Here is a 23,351-nt window from a genome sequence, read left to right as displayed (position 1 = left end):
TAATCAGTTTTTTAAAAATTGAGTTTACTTACAACTGACTGGAGTGGTCACGTTAGCTCAAAGTATTTGATCCTTTTGCCAAATCTAAAGCTACCTTCTCCGTCCTATTTTACTCAGCACTTGGCACAACTGCTCACACCTTCCATCCTGAAACGTTTTCCTTCATAAGGCTACTAGGACACGGCTTTTCTTCTTCCTCACAAGTTATGTGTTTTTGGCCTTTTGCTGGTCACTTTTCCCCTTCCTGACATTTAAACTTGGAGGTTCCTAGTCCTCAGAATGCTTCTCTTTATTTAAACTCATTTCCTAGATGTTCTCATTCAGTCTCGAGCTTTAGACATACTCCCCACATGCCAGCCATCTGTGCGTGGATGGCTAAAAGGCATCTCAAGCTTGACATGTCTCAGACTGGATTCTCGGTTCCCCATCCTGTCTCCTGTGACCCTGTGCATCTATCACAGTCATTATATAAATAAACGGCAACTTTGTTCTAGTTTTTTAGGCTAAAATTTTTGTAGCCCTCTGGGTATGGTGGTGCATGCCCGTAGTACCAGCTACTGGAGAGACTGAGGTGGGAGGATTACTTGAGCCCAGGAGTTCGAGGCTAGCCTGGGCAAAATAATGAGAACATGTCTCAAAAAAAAAAAAATCTTTGATTTTTCTCTTTTTCTTATATCCCCCATCATGTCCATCAGTAAATCCTGTGGCTCTGCTTTTAAAATATACTTACAATCCATTTCTTACCACATCCACTCCTACCAACCTCCTCCAAGCTTTCTTCACCTCTCATTTGGACTGCAGTGGAAGCCAGCTTGCCTGCCTGCCTGTTTCCATCCTTGCTCACCAACAGTCTGTTCTCAACACAGCAGCTAGCACGAGCCTTTAAAAATATTATATCCTATCACTCCTCTGCTCAGACACTCAACTCGGCTCAGACACTCAAACTCGTTTCATTCAGAGGTGAAACCCAAAGTCCTTTCTCTGGCCCGTGGCTACACAAGATTCCACATTACCTGCCTCCTTCCACCTCCAACAATCTCTTGGACTTCTTCTACCATTCCATCTCTTCCTCACTTAGCTTTAGCCACCTTAGCTCCTTGTCATGGCTTGTCTACATCAAGCACAGCCCTGCCTCAAGGCCTTCTGCTTGCCTGGGTAATTCTATCCTGGATATCTGTTGCGGGAAGTCAGGGACCCCAAACGGAGGGACTGGCTGAAGCCATGGCAGAAGAACATAAATTGTGAAGATTTCATGGACATTTATTAGTTCCCCAAATTAATACTTTTATAATTTCTTATGCCTGTCTTTACTGTAATCTCTGAACATAAATTGTGAAGATTTCACGACACTTACCACTTCCTCAATCAATACCCTTGTGATTTCCTATGCCTGTCTTTAATCTCTTAATCCTGTCATTTTTGTAAGCTGAGGAGGATGTATGTCGCCTCAGGACCCTGTGATGATTGCATTAACTGCACAAATTGTTTGTAGAGCATGTGTGTTTGAACAATATGAAATCTGGGCACCTTGAAAAAAGAACAGGATAACAGCAATGTTCAGGGAACAAGAGAGATAACCTTAAACTCTGACCGCTGGTGAGCTGGGTGGAACAGAGCCATATTTCTCTTCTTTCGAAAGCAAATGGGAGAAATTTCGCTGAATTCTTTTTCTCAGCAAGGAACATCCCTGAGAAACAGAATGCATCCCTGAGGGTGGGCCTCTGAAATGGCCCCCTTGGGTGCGGCCGTCTTTTATGGTCGAGCTGTAGGGATGAAATAAGCCCCAGTCTCCCATAGCACTCCCAGGCTTATTAGGACGAGGAAATTCCCGCCTAATAAATTTTTGGTCAGACCGGTTGTCTGCTCTCAAACCCTGTCTCCTGATAAGATGTTATCAATGACAATGCATGCCAAAACTTCATTAGCAATTTTAATTTCGCCCCGGTCCTGTGGTCCTGTGGTCCTGTGGTCCTGTGATCTTGCCCTGCCTCCATTTGCCTTGTGATATTCTATTACCTTGTGAAGCACATGATCTCTGTGACCCACACCCTATTTGCACACTCCCTCCCCTTTTCAAAATCACTAATAAAAACTTGCTGGTTTTATGGCTCAGGGGGCATCACGGAACCTGCCAACATGTGATGTCTCCCCCAGACACCCAGCTTTAAAATTTCTCTCTTTTGTACTCTGTCCCTTTATTTCTGAGACCGGCCGACACTTAAGGAAAATAGAAAAGAACCTATGTGAAATATCGGGGGCAGCTTCCCCCGATAGATATCTCTACAGCTTGCTCACTCACTTTCTTTAGATTTCTGCACAGATGTCTTTCCCCGGCCACTCTTTCTAAAGGAGAACTGTCTGACAAAGTTTCCAGGAACATACAATGGAGAAAGGAAAGTTCAGTAAATGGTGCTGGTAAAACTGAATATCCCCATGCAGAAGAACGAAATTAGACTATATCTCTCACCATACACAAATATCAACTCAAAATGGCTCAAAGACTTAAATGTAAAACCTGAAACTATAAAACTAATAGAAGAAAACATAGGGGAACAACTCTATGACATTGGTCTGGGCAGTGATTTTTCAACATGACCTCAAAAACCCAAGTAACAGAAGCAAAACTAGACAAATAGGGCTACATCAAACTAACAAACTTCTGCGCAGAAAAGGAAACAATTGACACAATGAAGCGACAACCTGAAGAACGGAAGAAAATATTTGTAAACTGTACATGGATAAAGGGTTAATATCTAAAATATATAAGGAACTCAAATAACTCAATAGCAAGAAAAAAATAACCTGATCAAAAAATAGGCAAATGCCTGAGTAGATATTTATCACAAAAAGATATACAAATGGCCAACAGGTACATGGAAATTGTTCAACATTGCTAATTATCAGGGAAATGCAAATCAAAACCACAAGGCAGTATCGACTCACTCCTGTTAGAATGGTTATTAGCAAAAAGACAAAAGATAACAGGTGTTGGAGAGGATGTGGAGAAAAGGGAACCCTTGCACACTGTTGATGGCAATGTAAATTAGTATAGCCATTGTGGAAAACAGCATGGACCTTTCTCAAAATATCAAAGATAGAACTATATGATCAGTAATTCCACCACTAGGTATATATCTGAAGGAAATGAAACAAATATGTCGAAGAGATATGTGCACTCATGTTTTTTTTTTTCCTGTTTTCTAGAACTTTTTTTTTTTTAATACTTTAAGTTCTAGGGTGCATGTGCACAATGTGCAGGTTTGTTACATAGGTATACATGTGCCATGTTGGTTTGCTGCACCCATCAACTTGTCATTTACGTTAGGTATTTCTCCTAATGCTATCCCTTCCCCAGCCTCCTGCCCCCCTGACAGGCCCCAGTGTGTGATGTTCCCCGCCCTGTGTCCAAGTGATCTCCTTGTTCAGTTCCCACCTATGAGTGAGAACATGTGGTGTTTGGTTTTCTTTTTTTTTTTATGAGACGGAGTCTCGGTCTGTCGCCCAGGTTGGAGTGCAGTGGCGCAATCTCGGCTCACTGCAAGCTCTGCCTCTCGGGTTCACGCCATTCTCCTGCCTCAGCCTCTCCGAGTAGCTGGGACTACAGGCGCCCGCCACCACGCCCAGCTAATTTTTTGTATTTTTCGTAGAGACAGGGTTTCACCGTGGTCTCGAGCTCCTGACCTCGTGATCCGCCCGCCTCGGCCTCCCAAAGTGCTGGGATTACAAGCGTGAGCCACCGCGCCCGGCCTGGTGTTTGGTTTTCTGTCCTTGTGATAGTTTGCTGAGAATGATGGTTTCCAGCTTCATCCATGTCCCTGCAAAGGACATGAACTCATCCTTTTTCATGGCTGCATAGTATTCCATGGTGTATATGGTACACTCCCATGTTTATTGAAGCACTACTCATAATAGGCAAGGCAGGGAATCAATGGATAAAGAAAATGTGTTATATCTACATAATGGAATGCTATTCAGCCATAAAAAAGAATAAAGTCCTGTCATTTGCAACAGCATGGGTGAACTAAAGGATATTTTGGTAAGTGAAATAAGCCAGGCATAGAAAGGCAAATACTGCATGATCTTACTTATGTGGAATCTAAAAAAGTTGACTTCATAGAAGTAGACAGTAGAATGGTGGTTCCCAGAGGCTGGGATGGTTGTGGGGCTGGGAGGAGTTGGGGAGATGTTAAAGGATAAAAACATCACAGGAAGAATAAGTTCAAGAGATCTATTGTGCAGCATGGTCATTATAGTTAATGATGATACATCATACTCTTGAAAAATGCTAAGAGTGGACATTAAATGTTCTCATCACAAAAATAATTGTGTGAGATAATATATATATTAGCTAGATTTAACATTAGTACATATATTAGGTATTCAAAACGTCATGTACACAATAAACACATACGATTTTATGTCAATTTTAAAAATAAATTTAGAAAAAAAACTGTCTTCCTTGCCCATCACTTTCCTTTCTCTGACCCTGTTTCTCAGTTTTTCTTCATTTTCATCCCTAATATGTATTACTGTGTTTATTGTCTAATTTCCTCCTAGGAGGCAAACTTCTTGAGGCAGGGATTTTGTTTTGCTCACTGCTATATTTCCAGCACTTAGACTAGTGCTGGGCACACAGTTAGCCCTAAGTAAATACTTATTAAATGAATAAGTCCTGCAGAGCCAAGCAGAAGCTATCAAAATCAAAGTCTTTTTTTAAAAGATAAAATTTTGGGAAACTGACATAATATAAAAACTCACTAAAATTATAGTCAGAAGATTCAGGTGTGAGTTCTGTTTCTGCTACTCCTAAATGGTGTGACAGTAACTCTGCAAGATTCCCAGAATCCTGTCTCTTTCATGCTAAGTAAGTGTCGTTTGTGCATCAACATCCCCATTTGGTGTAAGTCTTGTAAAATGCGTGGCATTTTCTATGCTTAGGATGGGGTATCTTGTCATTGATATTTACTCAGATTTCTCACATTTGGGGGGGGGCCCCACATTGCTAATCCCTTTGCATAGACACACTGAAATTGGGTCAATTACTAACTCTCAGTCTGTTAGGATACCTTGTGAATTTTAATACATATACCAGTGGTTTGAGTATACCTCACAAAGCTAGAATAAATCACATCACTATATCACGTTAGAAAAAAGATTTCACAGCCAGGCGCAGTGGCTCATGCCTGTAATCCCTACACTTTGGGAGGCTGAGGCGGGTGAATCACTTGAGGTCAGGAGTTTGAGACCAGCCTGGCCAACATGGTGAAACCCTGTCTCTACTAACAAAAAAAAATTAGCAGGGTGTGGTGGTATGCAGTTGTAATCCCAGCTTCTCGTGAGGCTGAGGCGGGAGAATCTCTTGAACCCAGGAGGTGGAGGCTGCAGTGAGCCAAGATCATGCCACTGCACTCCAGCCTGGATGTGACATGATCAGTAGTTATATATCCTTGATGTGCAGGTCAGGGTATAGACAGCACATAAGGAATAGCAAGAGCAGTGTGTCTACCACATGTTTGACCCCAAACCATTTTTTAATTCCTGGGCACACAAGAACATGTACTAACTTTCCCAGTCTCTTATGACCAGTGGGAACTAGAACTCAATTCTGGCCAACTGAATGTGGCAGAAAGTGATGTACACCCCTTCCTGGGCTGGCTCCTAAAGCCTCTTGCATGACACTTTGCTCTTTTGGTCTCATTTTAGCTGTGAGTTAGAGAGGACCCAGAGAGGGATGCTAAGGTCCTAGGTCATGAATCTTCCTCAGAAGAAAGCCTGGTTCCTTGAGCCACTGCATGGAGGGGAGGTGCTCAGGAGATCTGCCATTCAGGAACACAGGCACTACAACTTATGTGAGTGAGAAATAAACTTTTATTAAGTTGCTAAGACTTCATGGCATATTTGTGAATACAGTAGCCAGTATGTCATGTCATTCACAACTCATGCTGTGGATTTGTGACTTAGTTTGCTCTGTCATATATGCTTTTTTTCTGCTGACTTCAAATGGAAAGTTGGATTATATAATAATTGAATGTGGAATATCCACTTTGATTTTTCTCCTAATCTCCCTGGGTACAAATCTTTTCAAATACCTGGTGCTTTTCTCTCTCAGAAACGTTTCTATATTAGATCGTTAGCAGTGATAACTATTCTCTTTCGTAGCTTAAATCTGTTTTGATAACTTCTTAAATCTTTTGTTGTTGTGGTCATGGTGGTTTTTAAATTCTAAGTGATTCTTTATCTTTGGCCAGGTGTGGTGGCTTATGCCTGTAATCCCAGGACTTTGGGAGGCTGAGGCAGGTGGACTGCTTGAGCTAACTCCTTACATGCATTGTAAGGAGTTCAAGACCAACCTGGGCAACATGTTGAAATGTTACAAAAAATACAAAAATTTGCCAGGCATGGTGCCATATGCCTGTGGTCCCAGCTACTTGAAAGGCTGAGGTGGGAGGATCGCTTGAGCCCAGGAGGTCAAGGCAGCAGTGAACTGTGATTGTGCCACTGCATTCCAGCCTGGGTGACAGAGTGAGACCTTGTCTCAAAATAAATAAATAAATATAAAGTATCTTTTATAGCATTATACAGCATTACCTAACTAGCTGCTTAAATATTTCTCCAAACAAGTAGCAGCAACATGAAACAACCTCTAAAATATTTGGGGGTAAAGGAGCATGATATATGCAACCTACCTCAAATGGTTCAGATACACATACACACATACACACACACACAGACAGACACACACACACACTCTTATAAAAAACAAATGGGGCAAAATGTTAATAGCAATGCGGGTAAATGGTATATGCTGTTATGTGTACTATACTTGCACATTTTTTCTGTAAATCAAAGCAACTTCTGAATATTTTTTAGAAAAAAGTATTAGCACTATTATATTAATACTTATAGCTTTACTTTTAATGTTTTATCTGTGCAGTTTAAAAATCGTGGTACAATGATTTTCTCCAAAATGCTTTTTAAAATTTTAAAGCAAAAACACAATTCTCTGGGTCCTTAATTTTCTGCTTTTCTCTCAAAGCTCTGATATAGTCTATGATACCTCTTAAATACTCTGAATTCTCTTTGAATATAAAAAAAAGATGTGTATTATCCATACTAGTTAATATATTGTCAGTATAAGAAGAGAATATACTGATCTAGTGAAAACTTTGAGGGATCATGTTTTATAGAACTAGGAAGAAAAGTTTTCAAAAACGGGTCAAGTGCAATTAACAGGAAGCTCACAAATTAAGCAGAAGACTTTGTTGCATTTTAATATAAATATAAAAAATATAAGGCTTGATTATGGTAATCACTCTGGGTTTGTCATATTCCAGACATCAAACAGCAGTGTCCTTGAGCAGAGTGTAATTATTCCCTGTTCCACACTAGGCTGGGCATCAACCAATAAATTATTTATAAATAAACTAGTATGTTTCTTGAGCCATTAAAAAAGAAAAACCACTAGCCAACCTAATTAAGAAAAAGCACTAATAATAAATAAGGGCCAGGCATTGGGGCTCACGCCTGGTATCGCAGCACTTTTGGAGGCCAAGATGGGAGGATCGCTTGAGGGCAGGAGTTTGAAACCAGCCTGGTCAACATAGCAAGACCTCATTTCTATTTAAATTAAAAAAAAAAAAAAAAAAAGAAATGGGAATAATAGAACTACTCTCAGGTAAAGTGGAAACTAGAAGAAAAATGGAGAATATTTGATTTTAATTCTATTTAAACACATTTGAAAACCTGAATAAAAGAGACAATTTGTAGGATAACATGCATTGTAAAAACTGAGCCCTGGCAAGACAGAAACTCTAAAAAAATTAATTACTATGGAAGAAATGGAAAAGTTCTAAAAGGGTACACTTCCTCCCACCAAACCAAACCAAATTAAACAAAAAACAAAACCTAACACACCAGAACTAGATAATTGCAAAGATATATATTATATCTGCAAGGAATAGATAGCTTTGAAGATAATTAAATTATTTCTCAGCAGAGAAAGTGTATTGATTGCTTTTAAGACATCAGCATAACTTTAATAGTAAAATCTGATGGTAAAAAATATAACAAAAAGGAAATTTTAGGCCAATGTCGTTTAAAGTTGATGCAAAATTATATGTAAATAAATAGAATTTAGGAGTGTATTATAAGCATAATATGACTGAACATAGTTTATTCCAGGAATGAAAGGATAGCTTAATGCTAATAAGTCCCTTAATGCAACTCATCATCGTGATAAGTCAAAGGAGAAAATAATAATCATCTCCAAAGATGGCAAAAAAAAGCTTTGGATAAAATTTATTACCCATTTTTGATACAGATTCTGAATGAAATGGGAATTGAGGGGTATTTCTTTAGCATGGCAAATATTAATCTTAAATGGAAGGCCAGTATTTAAGAGTGTAAAATGAGACTTTCCATTTAAGTCAGGAAATGGATAGAAATTTCCATAATACTCACTATTAACAGTGACATGTATATAATAACACAAATCAAAGGTATGCAAATAAGAAAGGAGGAGGCAAAGTGATTGTTATTTGTAGGTGGTACGACTGTATGCCCCCAAATACCATGAAATGAACTGAAAAAATTATGAGAAACAATAAGATAACTCAGTAAAGGAGCTGGGCATAAGATTGATATTCAAGGATAAAACTCCAGGGGGATAGGAGATATAAATGTAAAAAACAAACTAAAGACATATTTATGTTATTTATTTTTTGGTCTGTCTTTAATAATATCAATTCCGTGAGGAAAAGGATATGATTAGCTTTGTTTATTGCTTTATCTCTAGTGCCAAAAAAGTGCCTAGCACATTGTGGGCATTCAAAAAGTGTTTGTTGAAACTGAGAAAGGGGCAAGATGGCCAACTAGAAACCCTTAGCACTTGTCCCTACCCAACAAGGACAGTCCAAACAACAGATAAGTAACTACATTTTGATGAAAATAACCAAAGGAGAGCACCAGTGCACATCAGAGGAGTAGCAGAAACCCTGTAGAGCACAGAAATCTAGGATGGCCTCAGAGAGAATGGAAGTAAACCCCTGGCCTCCACCATCTCACCTCCCAGCTGGGCTCAGCTCAGAACCAGGAGGGACTTCTCCCTCTGAGGAAAGAAAAGGTAAGCAGGTGGACCCCAGCATCCCCCATCAACACCTTGGACACCTGCAGTCCTCACCACTGGGGACTCCTGCAGTCCTCACAGACACTGAACCCAGCTGAAGGAGGTGCCAAGAGTCCACACAGCCATGCTCCCTCCAGAAAAGAAGCCAATGCTGTGCCTTGCCCCCTATGACCCACACAGCTACTGTGCTTTGCCATCTTGGAATCAGAACTACTGCAAGGGTGTGTCCTGCTCTGGGGGTGAGTGGCCATGGCACCCTTCCATGCCTAAGGGCTTAGCCACCATGGAGCCATCCCTGTTCAGTGGTTCACCATCCCTGAGCAGAGCCGCTACCATACCCTACCCTGTGAGGCCAAGCTGCTGTAGAGCTGCTCTATCTACCCCTCCCAGTGGTTGCTGCATCTTGTCAATCAGGGCCCAAAATAAAGCTGTGCACTGCCTCCCAAGGAAACAGTGGATTAACAACACAGCTTCATCTACCCCTCCCAGTAACTGCTACATTCAGCTCCTCTGTGTCTGAGCTGAAATAGTGCCCTGCATCCTGGGGAAACAGTGCCTTGGCTGTCCAGAGGAGTCATGTCCCACCAGTGCCTGAGTTGAAGATGTGCCCTGCCTCCTGGGAAATGATGTCTTGGGCACTGAGAACAGTCACACCTCCTGGGACTGAGCCGAAGCAGCACCTTGCCTCCAAAGGAATTAGTGCCCTGGTGAAGCTGAGCAGCCATGCATCCCTGGGCTGAGCTGATAGAAACCCTGCATCCCAGAGAAACAGCATTGGCTGGGCTGAGACACCCTGGCCCACATGCTAAACAACTAGTACCCTGCTTCCCTAGAGTCAAACTAGCCCCTTAGAGTCTGAGCTGCTGAGACAAACCCTTCACTGGGTAGTAAAGTCATCTCTGTGCTGCTTCCTGTCCCATGAGAGCCTAAGCAATTGCTGCACTCCGCTATTCTAGGGTTCTTGCTGCTGCACCTGACCTTACCAAGTCTGGGATGCTGCTGTGTTCCACCACCTCAGGGTCCAAAGTCACCACTAAATAGTGTCTCATCCCCCAGGATCTGACTTGATGCTATGTCCTACTGTCTCTGGTTCACAAATTGCAGCTGTATCCTGCTCTCCAGGCCCAAATCTCCATAGCACCCCTTCTTTCCTGGAGCCAGGCCAGTGCTGTGCCCTGCCCTCAGGGTCAGAGACATAGCTACAACCTGGCCCCCTGGGCCTAAGCTGCTGGAGGTTGCCACAGAGTCACAGATCCTGGCTCTGTGGGTAATCTCTATCCAACCCTGCCTCAGAGAGTAAACCTATACCACAAAGCCCAGTTGTTACAATAGGTTGGCAAGATCTTGAACCCAGGACCTGAGGTTCACAGCTACTCTGACATCTGTGTCCTGGAGCCCAGTGCCGCTGCAGCTGCATATTGACCATGTTAGACCCAACACCAAGAGGGATTCATTCAGCTAAGTCTGCCCATTGTGGAGAAAACATGATCAGGACAGTCTCAAAACTCTTGCCACCAAGAACCCCAGCAATCTATGCTGCCACTGCTGCTGCCACAAACTCCTATAGCCTAGGATGCTGAGACATCATCACAAATGTTAATTGCAGCTGAAGAATCTGTGCAAAGACTATACCACTGAATATACTTGGAACCAGCCACTACATCTTTTTCAGCTGACATACTAAGACTCGTTTGGAGGTGAAAATACAACCCTACCAAAGGAACACAATAACTCTGTAACTAACCTCCAAAAAAAGGGAAATTATATAAATTGTCTGAAAAGGAATTAAAAATAATGGTCTTAAGCAAACTCAGTGAGATACAAGAGAATACAGATCGACAGTTGAAAAAAATCAGAGAAACAGTTCATGATCTCAAAGAGAAACCTAACAAAGAGGGGGATATCTAAAAAAGAACCAGTAGAAATCTTGGAGCTGAAGAATTTCATGAATGAAATTAAAAACATACAATATGGAGCTTCAGTAGCAGACTAGATCAAGCAGAAGAAAGAATCTCTGAACCTGAAGATAGATCTTTTGAAATTACCCAATCAGAGGGGAAAATAAAAAACCAAAACAATAAAAAAGTGAAAGCCTATGGGAGTCCTGGGATACCATTAAATGAGAAAACATCTGCATTATGAGAGTTTCAGAAAAAGAAGTGACAAAGATAGGGACAGAAAGCTTATCTGTAATTATAAAATAATTGGTGAAAACTTTCCAAGTCTTGGAAGAGATAAGAACATCCAGATTAATGAAGATTACAGGTTCCCAAACAAACTCTACCTAGAGAGGTCCTCACTGAGTCAAAGTGCAATTAAATGGTCAAAAGTCAAAGACAAAGTAAGAATTTAAAAAGCAGCAATGAGAAAAATGTCAAGTCATATATAAGGGAACTACCATTAGACTATGAACAGATATCTCAGCAGAAACCCCAGAGGCCAAGAAAGAAGGGGATGATATTGAAAGTGCTGAAAGTCTTTCCTGAACAAGCAAAAGTTGAGGGAAGTCATTCCCCTACATTTGCCTTATATCAAATGCTTAAGGGAGTTCTTCAAGTAGAAATGAAAGCATATGAAAGTACAACATTCACTGATAAGGGCAAATATATCGAATCCAGAGTAATTCAATACTGTTATATTGCTCTGTAAATCATAGATATCTCTACTATGAACCATTAACAAAACATCAGTAGTAAGTCCTTATCTATCAATAAATACTTTGAATGTAAATGGATTGAAATCTCCAATCAAAAGACACAGATTTGCCGAATAGTTTAAAAAACAAGATCCAACTAGACAAGTGGCTATATTTAGATAAAATAGATTCATTGGGGAAAGCACAGCTTTATAAATGGTGCTGTGAAAATTGGAAATAAAACTAGACTTCTGTCTTTCACAAAAATCAAATCAAAATGCATCAAAAACTTAAATGTAAGATCCAAAACTATGAATGCACTATAGGAAAACATGGGGAGATACTTCATGATATTGGCTTGGACAATGGTTTTTTGGATATGCCTCAAAAGCACAGGCAATAAAAAAGCAGACAAATGAGATTACATCCAATTAAAAATATTCCATACTGAAAAAAAATCAACAGAGTGAGGAGACAACCTACAAAATAGGAGAAAATATTTGCAAACTATTCATCTGACAAGAAGTTAATATAGAAAATATACAAGGAACTCAAACAGCTTAACAGCTAAAAAAAAAAAAAATAAAAAAAAGTGCAAAAGACCTGAGTAGGCATTTCTCAAAAGACATATGAATGGCTAACAGTTATATGAAAAATTGCTCACCATCACTAATTATCAGGGAAATACAAATCAAAACCACAGTGTGATATCACATCAATGTGTTAAGATAGCTATTAGCAAAAAGACCAAAGATAACAAGTGTTGGCGAGAATGTGGAGAAAAGGGAACCCTTGTACACTGTGGATGGCAATGTAAATTAGTATAGCCATTATGGAAAACAGTATGGAAGTTTCTCAAAATATTAAAATGATCAGTAATTCTACTGGGTATATATCTGAAGAAAATAAAATGAATGTCACAGAGTTATCTTCACTCCTATATTTATTGAAGTACTATTCGCAATAGCCAAGATATGGAGCCAACCCAAGTGTCCATCAACGGATGAATGGTTAAAGAAAATGTGGTAAATCTACACAATGGAATACTATTCAGCCATAAAAGAGAATGAAATCCTGTCATTTGCAACAACACGAATAAACCTGGAGGACACTACATTGAGTATGCCAGGCCCAGAAAGACAAATACTGCATGATCTCACTTATATGCAGAATATAAAAGAGTTCATCTCATAGAAATGGAAAATAGAATAGTGGATAGCAGTGGCTGGGGAGGGTAGTGGGAAGGAGGGGTAGGGGGAGATTGTACAAAGGATCCAAAGTTACTGTTAGGAGAAAATAGTTCCTGTGTCCTACTGCACATTAGGTTGACTATAGTTACCAATAATGTATAGCATATTTCAAAGTAGATAGAGGATTTTGAATGTTTTCACCACAAAGAAATGATAAATGCTTGAGGTGATAGATTTACTTACCCTGATTTGATAATTATACAGCATATACATGTGTTGAAACATCATATACTCCATAAATATGTGTAATTATGAAGTGTCAATTAAAAATAGATTTAAAAGATACACTATTTTTCTAATAGAGAAAGCTTGAAAGCAACAACAATATCCATTAGCTTTAGTGGGAATCTGATTGAGTATTAAAAACAAGATGTATTTCTGAACTAATATATAAAACCCTCCAAAATAAATTAATATTTAAAAAAGCAAGGCACTAGGACATATACAACTGTAATGTAGTTAACAGGACCAAAATCATACAAAACATGTTCTCTTTGACAATGAAATTATTAGAAATCAACCATAGAAAAAGATTTGGGAAATTCCAAATGTTGGGATAATAAACACTTTTCTAAGTAACCTATAGGTCAAAAAAAAAAATTACAAGGGAAATAAATATCTTAGACTGAGTGTAAAAGGAAAACACAATATAGTAAAATTTATGGAATTTAGCTAAAGAAGTAGTTGGAGTGAAATTTATAGTTTTAAGTGATTTTGTTAGAAAGAAATGGAATCATTAATCCTCTAAGCTTCCGCCTCAAGAAGACAGAAAAGGAAAAGTAAATCAAACACGAAGTAAGCTGGAGAGAAAAAACTATAACTACCAGAGTGGAAAATGTTGAAATGGAAAGCAGAAAATCAGCAATTTCAAAAGTTAGTTCTTAAAAAGGAATTACATAAAATTTTATTAAAAACTTCATGCTAATTCAACAACTTAGATGAATTATAAAAATTTCTAGAAATACATAAATTACCAAAACTGATTTAAGAAGAAAACATTAAATCAAGAAAAGAAATGGAATTAATACCTAAAAACCTTCCTACAAATGAAAGCTCAGACCAGATGACTTCATTGGTGAATTCTATCAGACTTTTAAGGAAGAAATAATATCAGTCCTACACAAACTGCTGCAGAAAATAGAGGGAGAGGGAACACTTTCCTACTCATTTTATGAAGCCACTATTATCCTGACACCAAAGCCAGAGAAATATATCACATGAAAAGAAAACAACAGAAAAACCTTCCCCCAAACAGGTTAAAAAATCCTTAACAAAATGTGAACAAATGAAATTCAGCAACATACAAAAAGAGTTACATACCATGATCAAGTAGGGTTGTTATCCCAGGACCGTTAAATTAGTTCAATAACTAAAAATCATGTTATGTAATATACCATATTAATAAAGGACAAAAACTACAAGATCATCCCAATAGCTGCAGCAAAAACATTTGATAAAAACTAAGACCCACTGATTATTTAAATTTACAGCAAACCAAGAATAGAAGACAAGTTTCTCAACCTGATAAAGGGCATATAAAAATCCTGTCCTAAAATCAGATGTAATGATGCAAGACTAACAGTTTCTAAAATTGGTAACAAGGTAAGGATGTCTGCTCACCTCTCTTGCACTCAATATTATTCTGGGAAGTTCAAGCTAGTGTAATAAGGCAAGGAAAAGAAGTCAAAGGCATACAAATTGGAAAGGAAGAAGTGAAACTGTCTTTATTACCAGATGGTGTAATAACTACATAGAATATATTATGGAGTCTACAAAAAGCCTCCAGACTTAAAAAGTCAGTTTAATAAAATTGCAGTGTACAAAATAAAAAATGAAACACAAATGCATTTCTATATATTAGCAATAAACAACCTGAAAAGACATAAAACAATTCCATTGACAATAACATCAACAAGAATAAAATAGCTAGAAATAAATTGAACAAAAGTACAAGATCTGTACATTGAAAACTACAAACTATTGCTAAGAGAAATTAAAGATCCAAATAAGTGAAGAGATACTATCTTTATGAATTAAAAGGTTCAATGTTGGCAATTTTCCACAAATAGCTCTATAGATTCAATGTAACACCCAAATCTCAGCAGGCCTTTTATGTAACAAAATAATTAAAAAGGCAATCCTAGGCCAGGCACAGTGACTCATTCCTGTAATCCCAACTCTTTGGGAGGCAGAGGCAGGAGGATTGCATGAGCCCAGGAGCTCTAGACACCCCTGGGAAACACAGTGAGACTTCATCACTAAAAGAAAATTTAAAAAGCCAGGTACAGTGGCATGTGCCTGTAGTCCTACCTACTGGAGAGGCTGAGGTGAATGATCACTTGAGCCCAGGAGTTTGAGGCTGCAGTGAGCTATGACTGCACCACTGTACTGTAGCTTAGACAACAGAATGAGACCCCGTCTCTTAAAAAAAAAAAAAAAAAAAAAAAAAAAGAACAATGCAATCCTGGAATGTCTATGGAAATGCAAAGGACCTAGAATAGCCAAATTATTTTGAAAAAGGAGAAAAAGTTGGAGGACTAACACTTTCTGGTTTCAAGACTTCATAGAAAGCTAAAGTAACCTAGAGAGCATGGTCGTAGCATAAGAATAGACAAACAGATCAATGGAACAGAATAGGGCATCTAGAAATAAACCTCCACATTTATGCTAATTCATTTTTGACAAAAGTGTCAAGGGAATTCAATAAAAAAAATGAGCTTTTTCAACAAATGGTGCTAGAATGATTGGATATACATAAGCAAACAAAAAAAATGAAGTTAGGCCCTTAATTCACAGTATACACAAAAATTATCTTAAAATGTTTATAGACCTAAATAAAAGAGATAAACGTATACAATTTTTAGAAGAAAACACAAGAAATCTCGGGTCAGGCAAAGATTTCTTAGATATAACACCGAAAGAATGATCCATATAAGAAAAAAAAACTTGAGCCAGGCACGGTGGCTCATGCACGTAATCCCAGCACTTTGGGAGGCCGAGGTGGGCGGATCACGAGGTCAGGATATTGAGACCATCCTGGCTAACACAGTGAAACCCTGTCTCTACCAAAAATATAAAAAATTAGCCGGATGTGTTGGCACATGCCTGTAATCCCAGCTACTCAGGAGAATGAGGCAGGAGAATTGCTTGAACCCGGGAGGTGAGGGTTACAGTGAGCCAAGATCGTGTCACTGCACTACAGCCTGGGCAACAGAGTGAGACTCAGTATCAAAAAAAAAAAAAAAAAAAAAAGGAAAAATTTGATAAATTGATAAATTGGATTTTAACAGAATTAAACACTTGGGTGCTTCAAAGGCACCACTAAGAAAATGAAAAGACAAGCTATAGACAGAAAATACCTGCAAATCACATAGCTTACGAAGGAAGAACTTTTATAACTTAATAAAACTTAAAAGGACAGCACAATATAGGCAAATTATTTGAATAGACATGCTACCGAAGATATATGAATGCTAATAAACACATGAAAACGATTAGAAAATGTAAATTAAAACCACACAAAGGTATCACTACATGCTCATCAGAATAGCTATAATAAAAAAGACTGATTATGCCAAATGTGGGCAACAATGGGCAGATATTTGAAACCTTGTACAACAGCCATTTTGGGAAACATTCTACTTCTTAACAATTTAAATATATATTCTTCTTACAGCTGAGCAATACTACTCCTAGGTATCTACCCAAGAAAAATGAAAACATAAGCAACACAAACACGTGTATCCAAATGTTCATAACAACATGATTCATTAATGTCAAAAACTGAAAACAACTCAAATGTCCATACACTAATGAATGGACAGGAAAATGGCGTGTATCTGTACAATGGAATACTATGCAGCCATAAAAGAAACAAACCACTTAAACCTCACTGACATAGGTAACTCTCACCAGCATTAAGCTAAGTAAAATATTACATACTGTATGATTCCATTTATGAAAAAGTTATAGAAAGACAAAACTATTCAGAAAGCATATTAGTGGTTACCTGGGGTTTGGGAGAATTCGGGATGATGGATGTTCTAAGGATTATGATGATTGTTGCACAACTATGTCATTTTAGCAACATGCTGAGCATACACTTACATTGGTGAGTGTTGTGATATGTAAATTATACCACATGGTGTATGTAAAACAAATACCAAATAACCAAGGTATTTTAAAGTAACTCACATGTATCCCATCTATATTAAACATACTATATATATTCATACATGTGCTAGTAGACAATAAACTTTCCGTGACTATACCTGCAAACAATATATTTGTCTCTGGGAGAAAGGACTGAAAGTCTGGGATAGGACAGAAAATTACTTTCATTTTATACTTGTTGACATTATTTGCTTTAAAAAGTTAAACCATGTACATTATTTATAAATTAAAAACTCTAGTAAATAATTAAAAACAGCCGACCACCCATGGTCCTGATATAAGGACCCCAGACTGCGACTCGGCTCTTGAGTCTGCTTATCTCAATGAGGTCATAGGCACTTCTGAGTAGCCCATAATAAGATAAAGTGAATTTCACCACATAAGCATGGTGCTAGTTCCTATTAATTTCAGAGAGATGAGTACAAATGTGAGAATTAAGGTAAACTCAAGAGGTTTTCGACTAGAAGTACTTTAAGCATCACAGCATTCTGCATTTTGCTATGCTAGGCAAAAAACAAAAACCAATTCCCTCATCCCCAAACACAAACCAAATGCAAAGACCACTTTGATTACTTTTGGAGTAAATGGGGGGCAAAGGGGAAGTGAGAATAGGGTAGCCAAGCTGATAGCAGGCACACAATGTTTTCAGAAAAGTACAAATTACCATAATGTAAATTAGGGATTTCAAAGTACCTTTTTTCTGCTATGTCATGCTTTTAGAAGAAGCTGTATATAAAAAATGCATCCAAATTTGTTTCTATGAATCATACAGTGGATACTGCACAGTGAGTTTGTGATACCATTTAATATAAAGAACTTGGTCCAAATATTTGATTTTCAATTGGACACTATGAAGATTTGGCTGTTTAATTAGCAATGTTTATTTTAATCTTAAGCAATGCAAGAAATTAAAATACCCTGCCAACATTTAATTAGAGAATTCAAGTGCTATTTTGTAGCAATGCCTTGAGAAGGTCAAATTTAAGATTGTTTTGCTATCATATGAATTTCCCTTTTAGTACAGGAACCTAAGACTTTGTAGAGTGCTGCTCACAAATGCCTGGTGTTTGCTGTCCATTTCCAAACAAGGAATCAACAATGTAATACTTCCTTGAAGGAAAAACACCTGCAGACAGGGCCAAATAAATCATAAAAGGTGCTTCTTTCTTTCAGCTTTGACTGCCTTCACTTGCATTTCAAACTGACAGAGTTTCAGGCAGTTTTGAGTGCTCTGAATAGGCAACCACATGTTTGTCACACGTGTGTCCTTCATGCATGAGTTCCTCATCGTCCTGTTCCTTCTGACCCATCCATGCCGAAGCTTCGGTGTTTAGACTCGCCAGACATTTAGTGAGCACATGTTGGGTTACAACACTACCATTGGGTTAGGTAGTATTATTATCCCATTGTAACAGATGACACGGCTGAGGCTCATTGACTTTCAGTGTCCTAAGTCCACAAATTGGCAAATGGGAAAACCAGGGCTTAGCCTGATCCTTTTCCTTTACACTCTTTTTTTTGAGATAGTATCCTCTTTATCTATGGCCTCTTCCCTCCCTTCTCTCTCCAGGTTCACTGGTCATCCAGAGCAAAGCAGCAGAGGTGTGGAGAAGGGGCCCTGTGCTTTACCCCATTCCCTTCCCCACAGAAAAGGTAGAGGGGAAGAAACATTCATGGCTCAGAGCTTCTACCACACTTGGCACTGTTCCTATTTCCATACTTTGCCTAGGACACTCAGCCCAGAACTTCAGCCCTCACCCTGTTCTGTAACTTTCTTCCCAGATCATGGGAGGCACTATGGGTAATTGTTGCTAGAGCAGTCCCTGTAGTAGCAGAAGTGTCCTGAACAGCATCATTCCAAACTGTGAAAAGATTTTTCTACAGCAGCACAGCTCCCACAGCTCTCACAGTTCATGGTCCATCTGAGTATTGTCAAGACCGTGCTTGGATTTAGTAGGGGTTGAACCAGCTTCCACCTGCTAGCCTGGAAACCTAAGCACGATTCAAAGCATCGCTTCCATCGTAAAAGCGTGTTTCTTAATTAAATCAATGGGAAACCAGTTTGAGTTCTCCATGACCGACACGTGAATGAACTTTTGAAACAAAATACATTCATAGTTGAGGATTTGATCTTTACCCTCTAACTTTCTATCAATATGTCTGTAAGACTGAAAGAACTATTACTGTGTTTAACACAAAATAGAAAAAGACGTATTCTCAGAATTCAAAAACAAAGCTTCCTTTAATTCATGTTTTTCTCTCTTACTCTTTAAGCTTTATTTTTTAAAGTATAATTTCATTCAACTCCAAGGAAATCTCCATTTTAACAATATTATTAAATGATCCTACTATTTTACCCACATATTTTATTGCTGAGCCAGTGTTTGTCTTACCTCCTCGATGGATAATCAAAGAAGTTTCACTTCCAATGGGACAGTCCTTAAGTATATCCACTACTTCTGTATGGCTCAGGTTCTGTACATTCTGCTGGTTGATCTCAACAATGAGGTCGCCTTCACACAGGCCAGGGCATCCCTGAATGTCAAGTATTTGTTTCACCCGCTGTCCTGTAGGACTGTCGGCAATAGTGAATCCGAAGCCCTGGGCACCTTTCACAATGGTTAAGGTCATAAGTTCAGCTTGGGTGGCCCCAGATGAAGCCATAGACACATTGTCATCATGGACGGGCGGTGGATACGTGCCGTCTAGCTGACCATCAGCTGGCATGGAGTGCAAAGAATGAGGCGGCCGATCTGTTATATCTGGAACTGACTGTGAGGTCCGAGAAATGTACTCCAAATATGTTTCATAGTTGTGTCTTCCATTGACCATCACCGGAGGTGGCCTCTCCATTATTGCAAGGGGTGGCACCATGCTGTTAGCAGGGTCTTCAGGATCAAAGGGCAAAGGGTAGCCACGACACAACACCAGGTTGACACTCTGACCAATAGGAACAGACTGGAAAAGTTTGACAACATCTGCATGAGTGTGTCCAAGGACACAAACTTCATTAATATAGACAATGACATCACCTGTAAGAAAAAAAGAGATTGACAACATGAGGTAAGTTCAATTAACGTTGACATAGAGAAATGGAATTATTTATGAGACTAATGAGAGGTGTTGTTTCTCAGTAAGCAGTGAGAAAATCAATTAGAATAATACTTAAAATCACTGTAGGTGACTCAAGGTTACAACAGGACTGCCAACAAATACAATGATCAAGTGCTGAAAAAAAGCTATTTGGTTATTCTTGAAGTTCAGAAACAACTTCATATTCAGAAACAAAGGCTCTGAAAGAAAAGGTTAGAGGAATGTGTACCTTGAAGAAGCACATTCTCTATGCTGCTTTTTCATCTTACTTTCCATCTTCAGTGTAATTCAGTTAATACAATTTTCGAACTATTGAGAAGTAGTGGTCATGAGTTTTAGACGAAAAAGAAAGCCCTAGCGTATTTTTTTTTGTATAAGTTGAATAAGTCAATTGCCTTTTTTCTTTTTTATGGAACAGAAAAATATTTGCCCATTTATTTTTTTCCATCTATAGCAGGTAATTACAAAGCTTCCATGTATACGCGAGCAAAGGTCAAGAATGCAGGTTTTGGGATTAGGGAGCTGGGTTGACATCTTGGCTCTACTATTTAACAGATACATGATATTGACCAAGTTCCCTGCTTTGAGCCACAGTTCTTCATTTGTAAAGTTGTGAGAATGAAATGACATAATGTAGGAAGAGTACTTGGCATAGTGTATGACACACAGTGCTCAATAAATGTGGACTATTATTAATATGATTGTTGTTAAAATAGGATGGAGGAAATTTGGGACCCTCAGTTTCAAATAGAAAGCTGCCACAGTTCATCCTCTGATCATATATAAACTAATATTTCTGTGGATCATTTTCAATAAAGGTACTTGTCCTTTCTCCCCAGTGAACTATCACAGATTTTCAGAGGTCTACTGGTTAGAGGCCAACTTTATGATTAGAAATGCTCTGAATGCAAATTATCCATTATAAAATATATTCAGAGAAATATTTTTTCCCGCTTAAGATGCAGAAAATCATGGCTGTTTGAGAGAAGTGTTTTTAAAAATTTTCAATTATGTTTGAATAACAATTTTATTTTTGGAGAACTATTTTATCATGGATTGGTATTTTTATCTTCACAAACCATAGTACTTGAAAATTGAACTTGCAAATTGAGATTGTGCCTGACTATGCTGAGGAGTATATTAGGGATGAAAAGACATGTTTTCACAGATCGTCAAATAAGCAACTCAACAGACATCAGTTTATCAGAATAATTCTGGAATGGGAGGTACAAATGGCTAGGGATTTCATTCTGAGACATCCTTGCCAGCAAGCTTGCAAACGCTAAAAATGAAAAACAGAGTTGAACTTTTAGAGTTGACTACTTTTCTGGTCTTTTGTAGGTGTATAACATAAAATGAATAAAACAATTAACAGCATTGTCTTAATTAACAGTCCCTTTTCCCAAATTGACAGAAAGGCCAAGCAGACATTTTCAGGGATCCAGGTTAGGTCTGCCTCTAGAAAATGTCATAACCTATGTGAATGGTCAGATGGAACTCCACTTTTCCATAATGTCTGTCAGAGGAGGGTACTGATGTGGTGGCTGGAATGTGGATCCATGGCTCAGAACTGAATTGGAGTGGACATTCCCTCACTGTTATTATAATTCCTCTTCAGACTGTGGCAGCTGGGGATGCTTTGGGCATCGTTTTTAATTGATTCCATTCATCTCAGCGTCCCAGAGAAGTGTCTGATTCAGATAGACTATTTTTCTCTCCTCCTGTTTCTTTTAGTTTTAATGTTATATTTTCCACATTTAAAAGGTTGAAAGAACAACAAATACTTGTATACTAACATCCAACTTAATGATTGGAACATTGCTCATATTCGTTGAATCTGCCTTGGCTAGCACGTCTCCCCCAACTTGCACTTCTTTATAGCCCTTTCCAAGGTAACCACTGTCCTATTTGAGGTTTGTTATTTACATATACCTTTATAGTTTATATCATATCTAGGTGTCCGTAAAAACAATATCTCTAAATAGTATCTAATCCCTAAATAATAATAATCCCTGGAAAGTATTTTACATATTTTAAGCCTTTTGTAAATGGTATGTATTTGAATATCCTATAACTTTTCTTAAAATGTGTTTGTGATATTTATCTATTTTGATACTTGTGCCTCTAGTTGATTAGTTTTCATTGGAATATAGTATTTATTGATGGCTATATTACTACTTAATAACATTCATCCATTCTTTTGTTAATGGACACTGGAGTTATGACAAATTTGTGGCTATTGAAAATAACTCTGCTATGAACCCCGTGCTGGCACAGACCATGTGCATCTTCAACTTTGTTAGATAGTGGCAAATGGCCGACAAAAGAGGTCATGTTGATTTACACTCCCATCAGTAGTGTGTTGAAATTTTCATTGCTTTACATCTGACGCAGTACTTGGTGTTCTCAGACTTAATTTTTACTAATCTAATGGGTGTGATCATAGTTTTGATTTGCATTTCCCAGACTGCCAGTGAGGGTGAGCATCTTTTCATGTTTATTGGCCTTTTGGATTTTCTCTTGGGTATGCCTCATTTCCTCAATTTCCTATTCAGTGAGTTGTTTTTAACTCATTGACTATTTTTTATGTTTACTTTCATTCTTGCTCCAGCATTCTCCTTAGGTTTAGGAGGCTGCAAGGTATAGTAGAGATCACATGCGATATGAGGTCTAAAACTATGGTCTGAGTTCTAGTTTCATCACTTATTAGCTGTATAACTTTCCCAAACTGGCTGCAATCCTCTGTGACTCAGATTCTTTAGAAGTAATGTTGAACAATAGTAATAGCAACTTATTGTTCTATGGGAAATAACGAATGAGATCATACAGGTGAAAGGGTTTCTAAGCTGTAAATTGTTATGCAAAAGATGATTGCTATTTCAGTAATTACTCTTTGTCCTTTGTTGTATTCTTCTACAAAATCAGGACAGTTCTACCAAGATATTCCCACCACAGTTACAGTCAAGGATGACTTGAGTATGATTGTGGAAACAATGGCTTTCTGAATGGCCAAGTAAAAGTCAGAAAGGTAACAAATGCCACTTCCTCTAAGGCTCTCCCTAACTTTAATCACTGT

General features: G+C 38.4%; 1 protein-coding gene across 13 annotated transcripts in view; it reads right to left on the bottom strand.

Moving 5' to 3' along the window:
- MAGI2 (membrane associated guanylate kinase, WW and PDZ domain containing 2) overlaps positions 1–23,351 on the bottom strand; it is a 1,476,658-nt gene that overhangs the window by 224,293 nt on the left and 1,229,014 nt on the right. For all 13 annotated transcript variants that reach the window (XM_030825454.1, XM_030825458.1, XM_030825457.1 and 10 more), the window contains one exon: positions 19,576–20,214. In XM_030825454.1, the coding sequence (XP_030681314.1) occupies positions 19,576–20,214 (639 nt within the window). The remainder of the gene's footprint in view (positions 1–19,575; positions 20,215–23,351) is intronic.

This window comes from Nomascus leucogenys, chromosome 13, assembly GCF_006542625.1.
Source record: "Nomascus leucogenys isolate Asia chromosome 13, Asia_NLE_v1, whole genome shotgun sequence".
NCBI classification, from domain to species: Eukaryota; Metazoa; Chordata; class Mammalia; order Primates; family Hylobatidae; genus Nomascus; species Nomascus leucogenys.
This window is presented reverse-complemented; position numbering and strand designations above follow the sequence as displayed.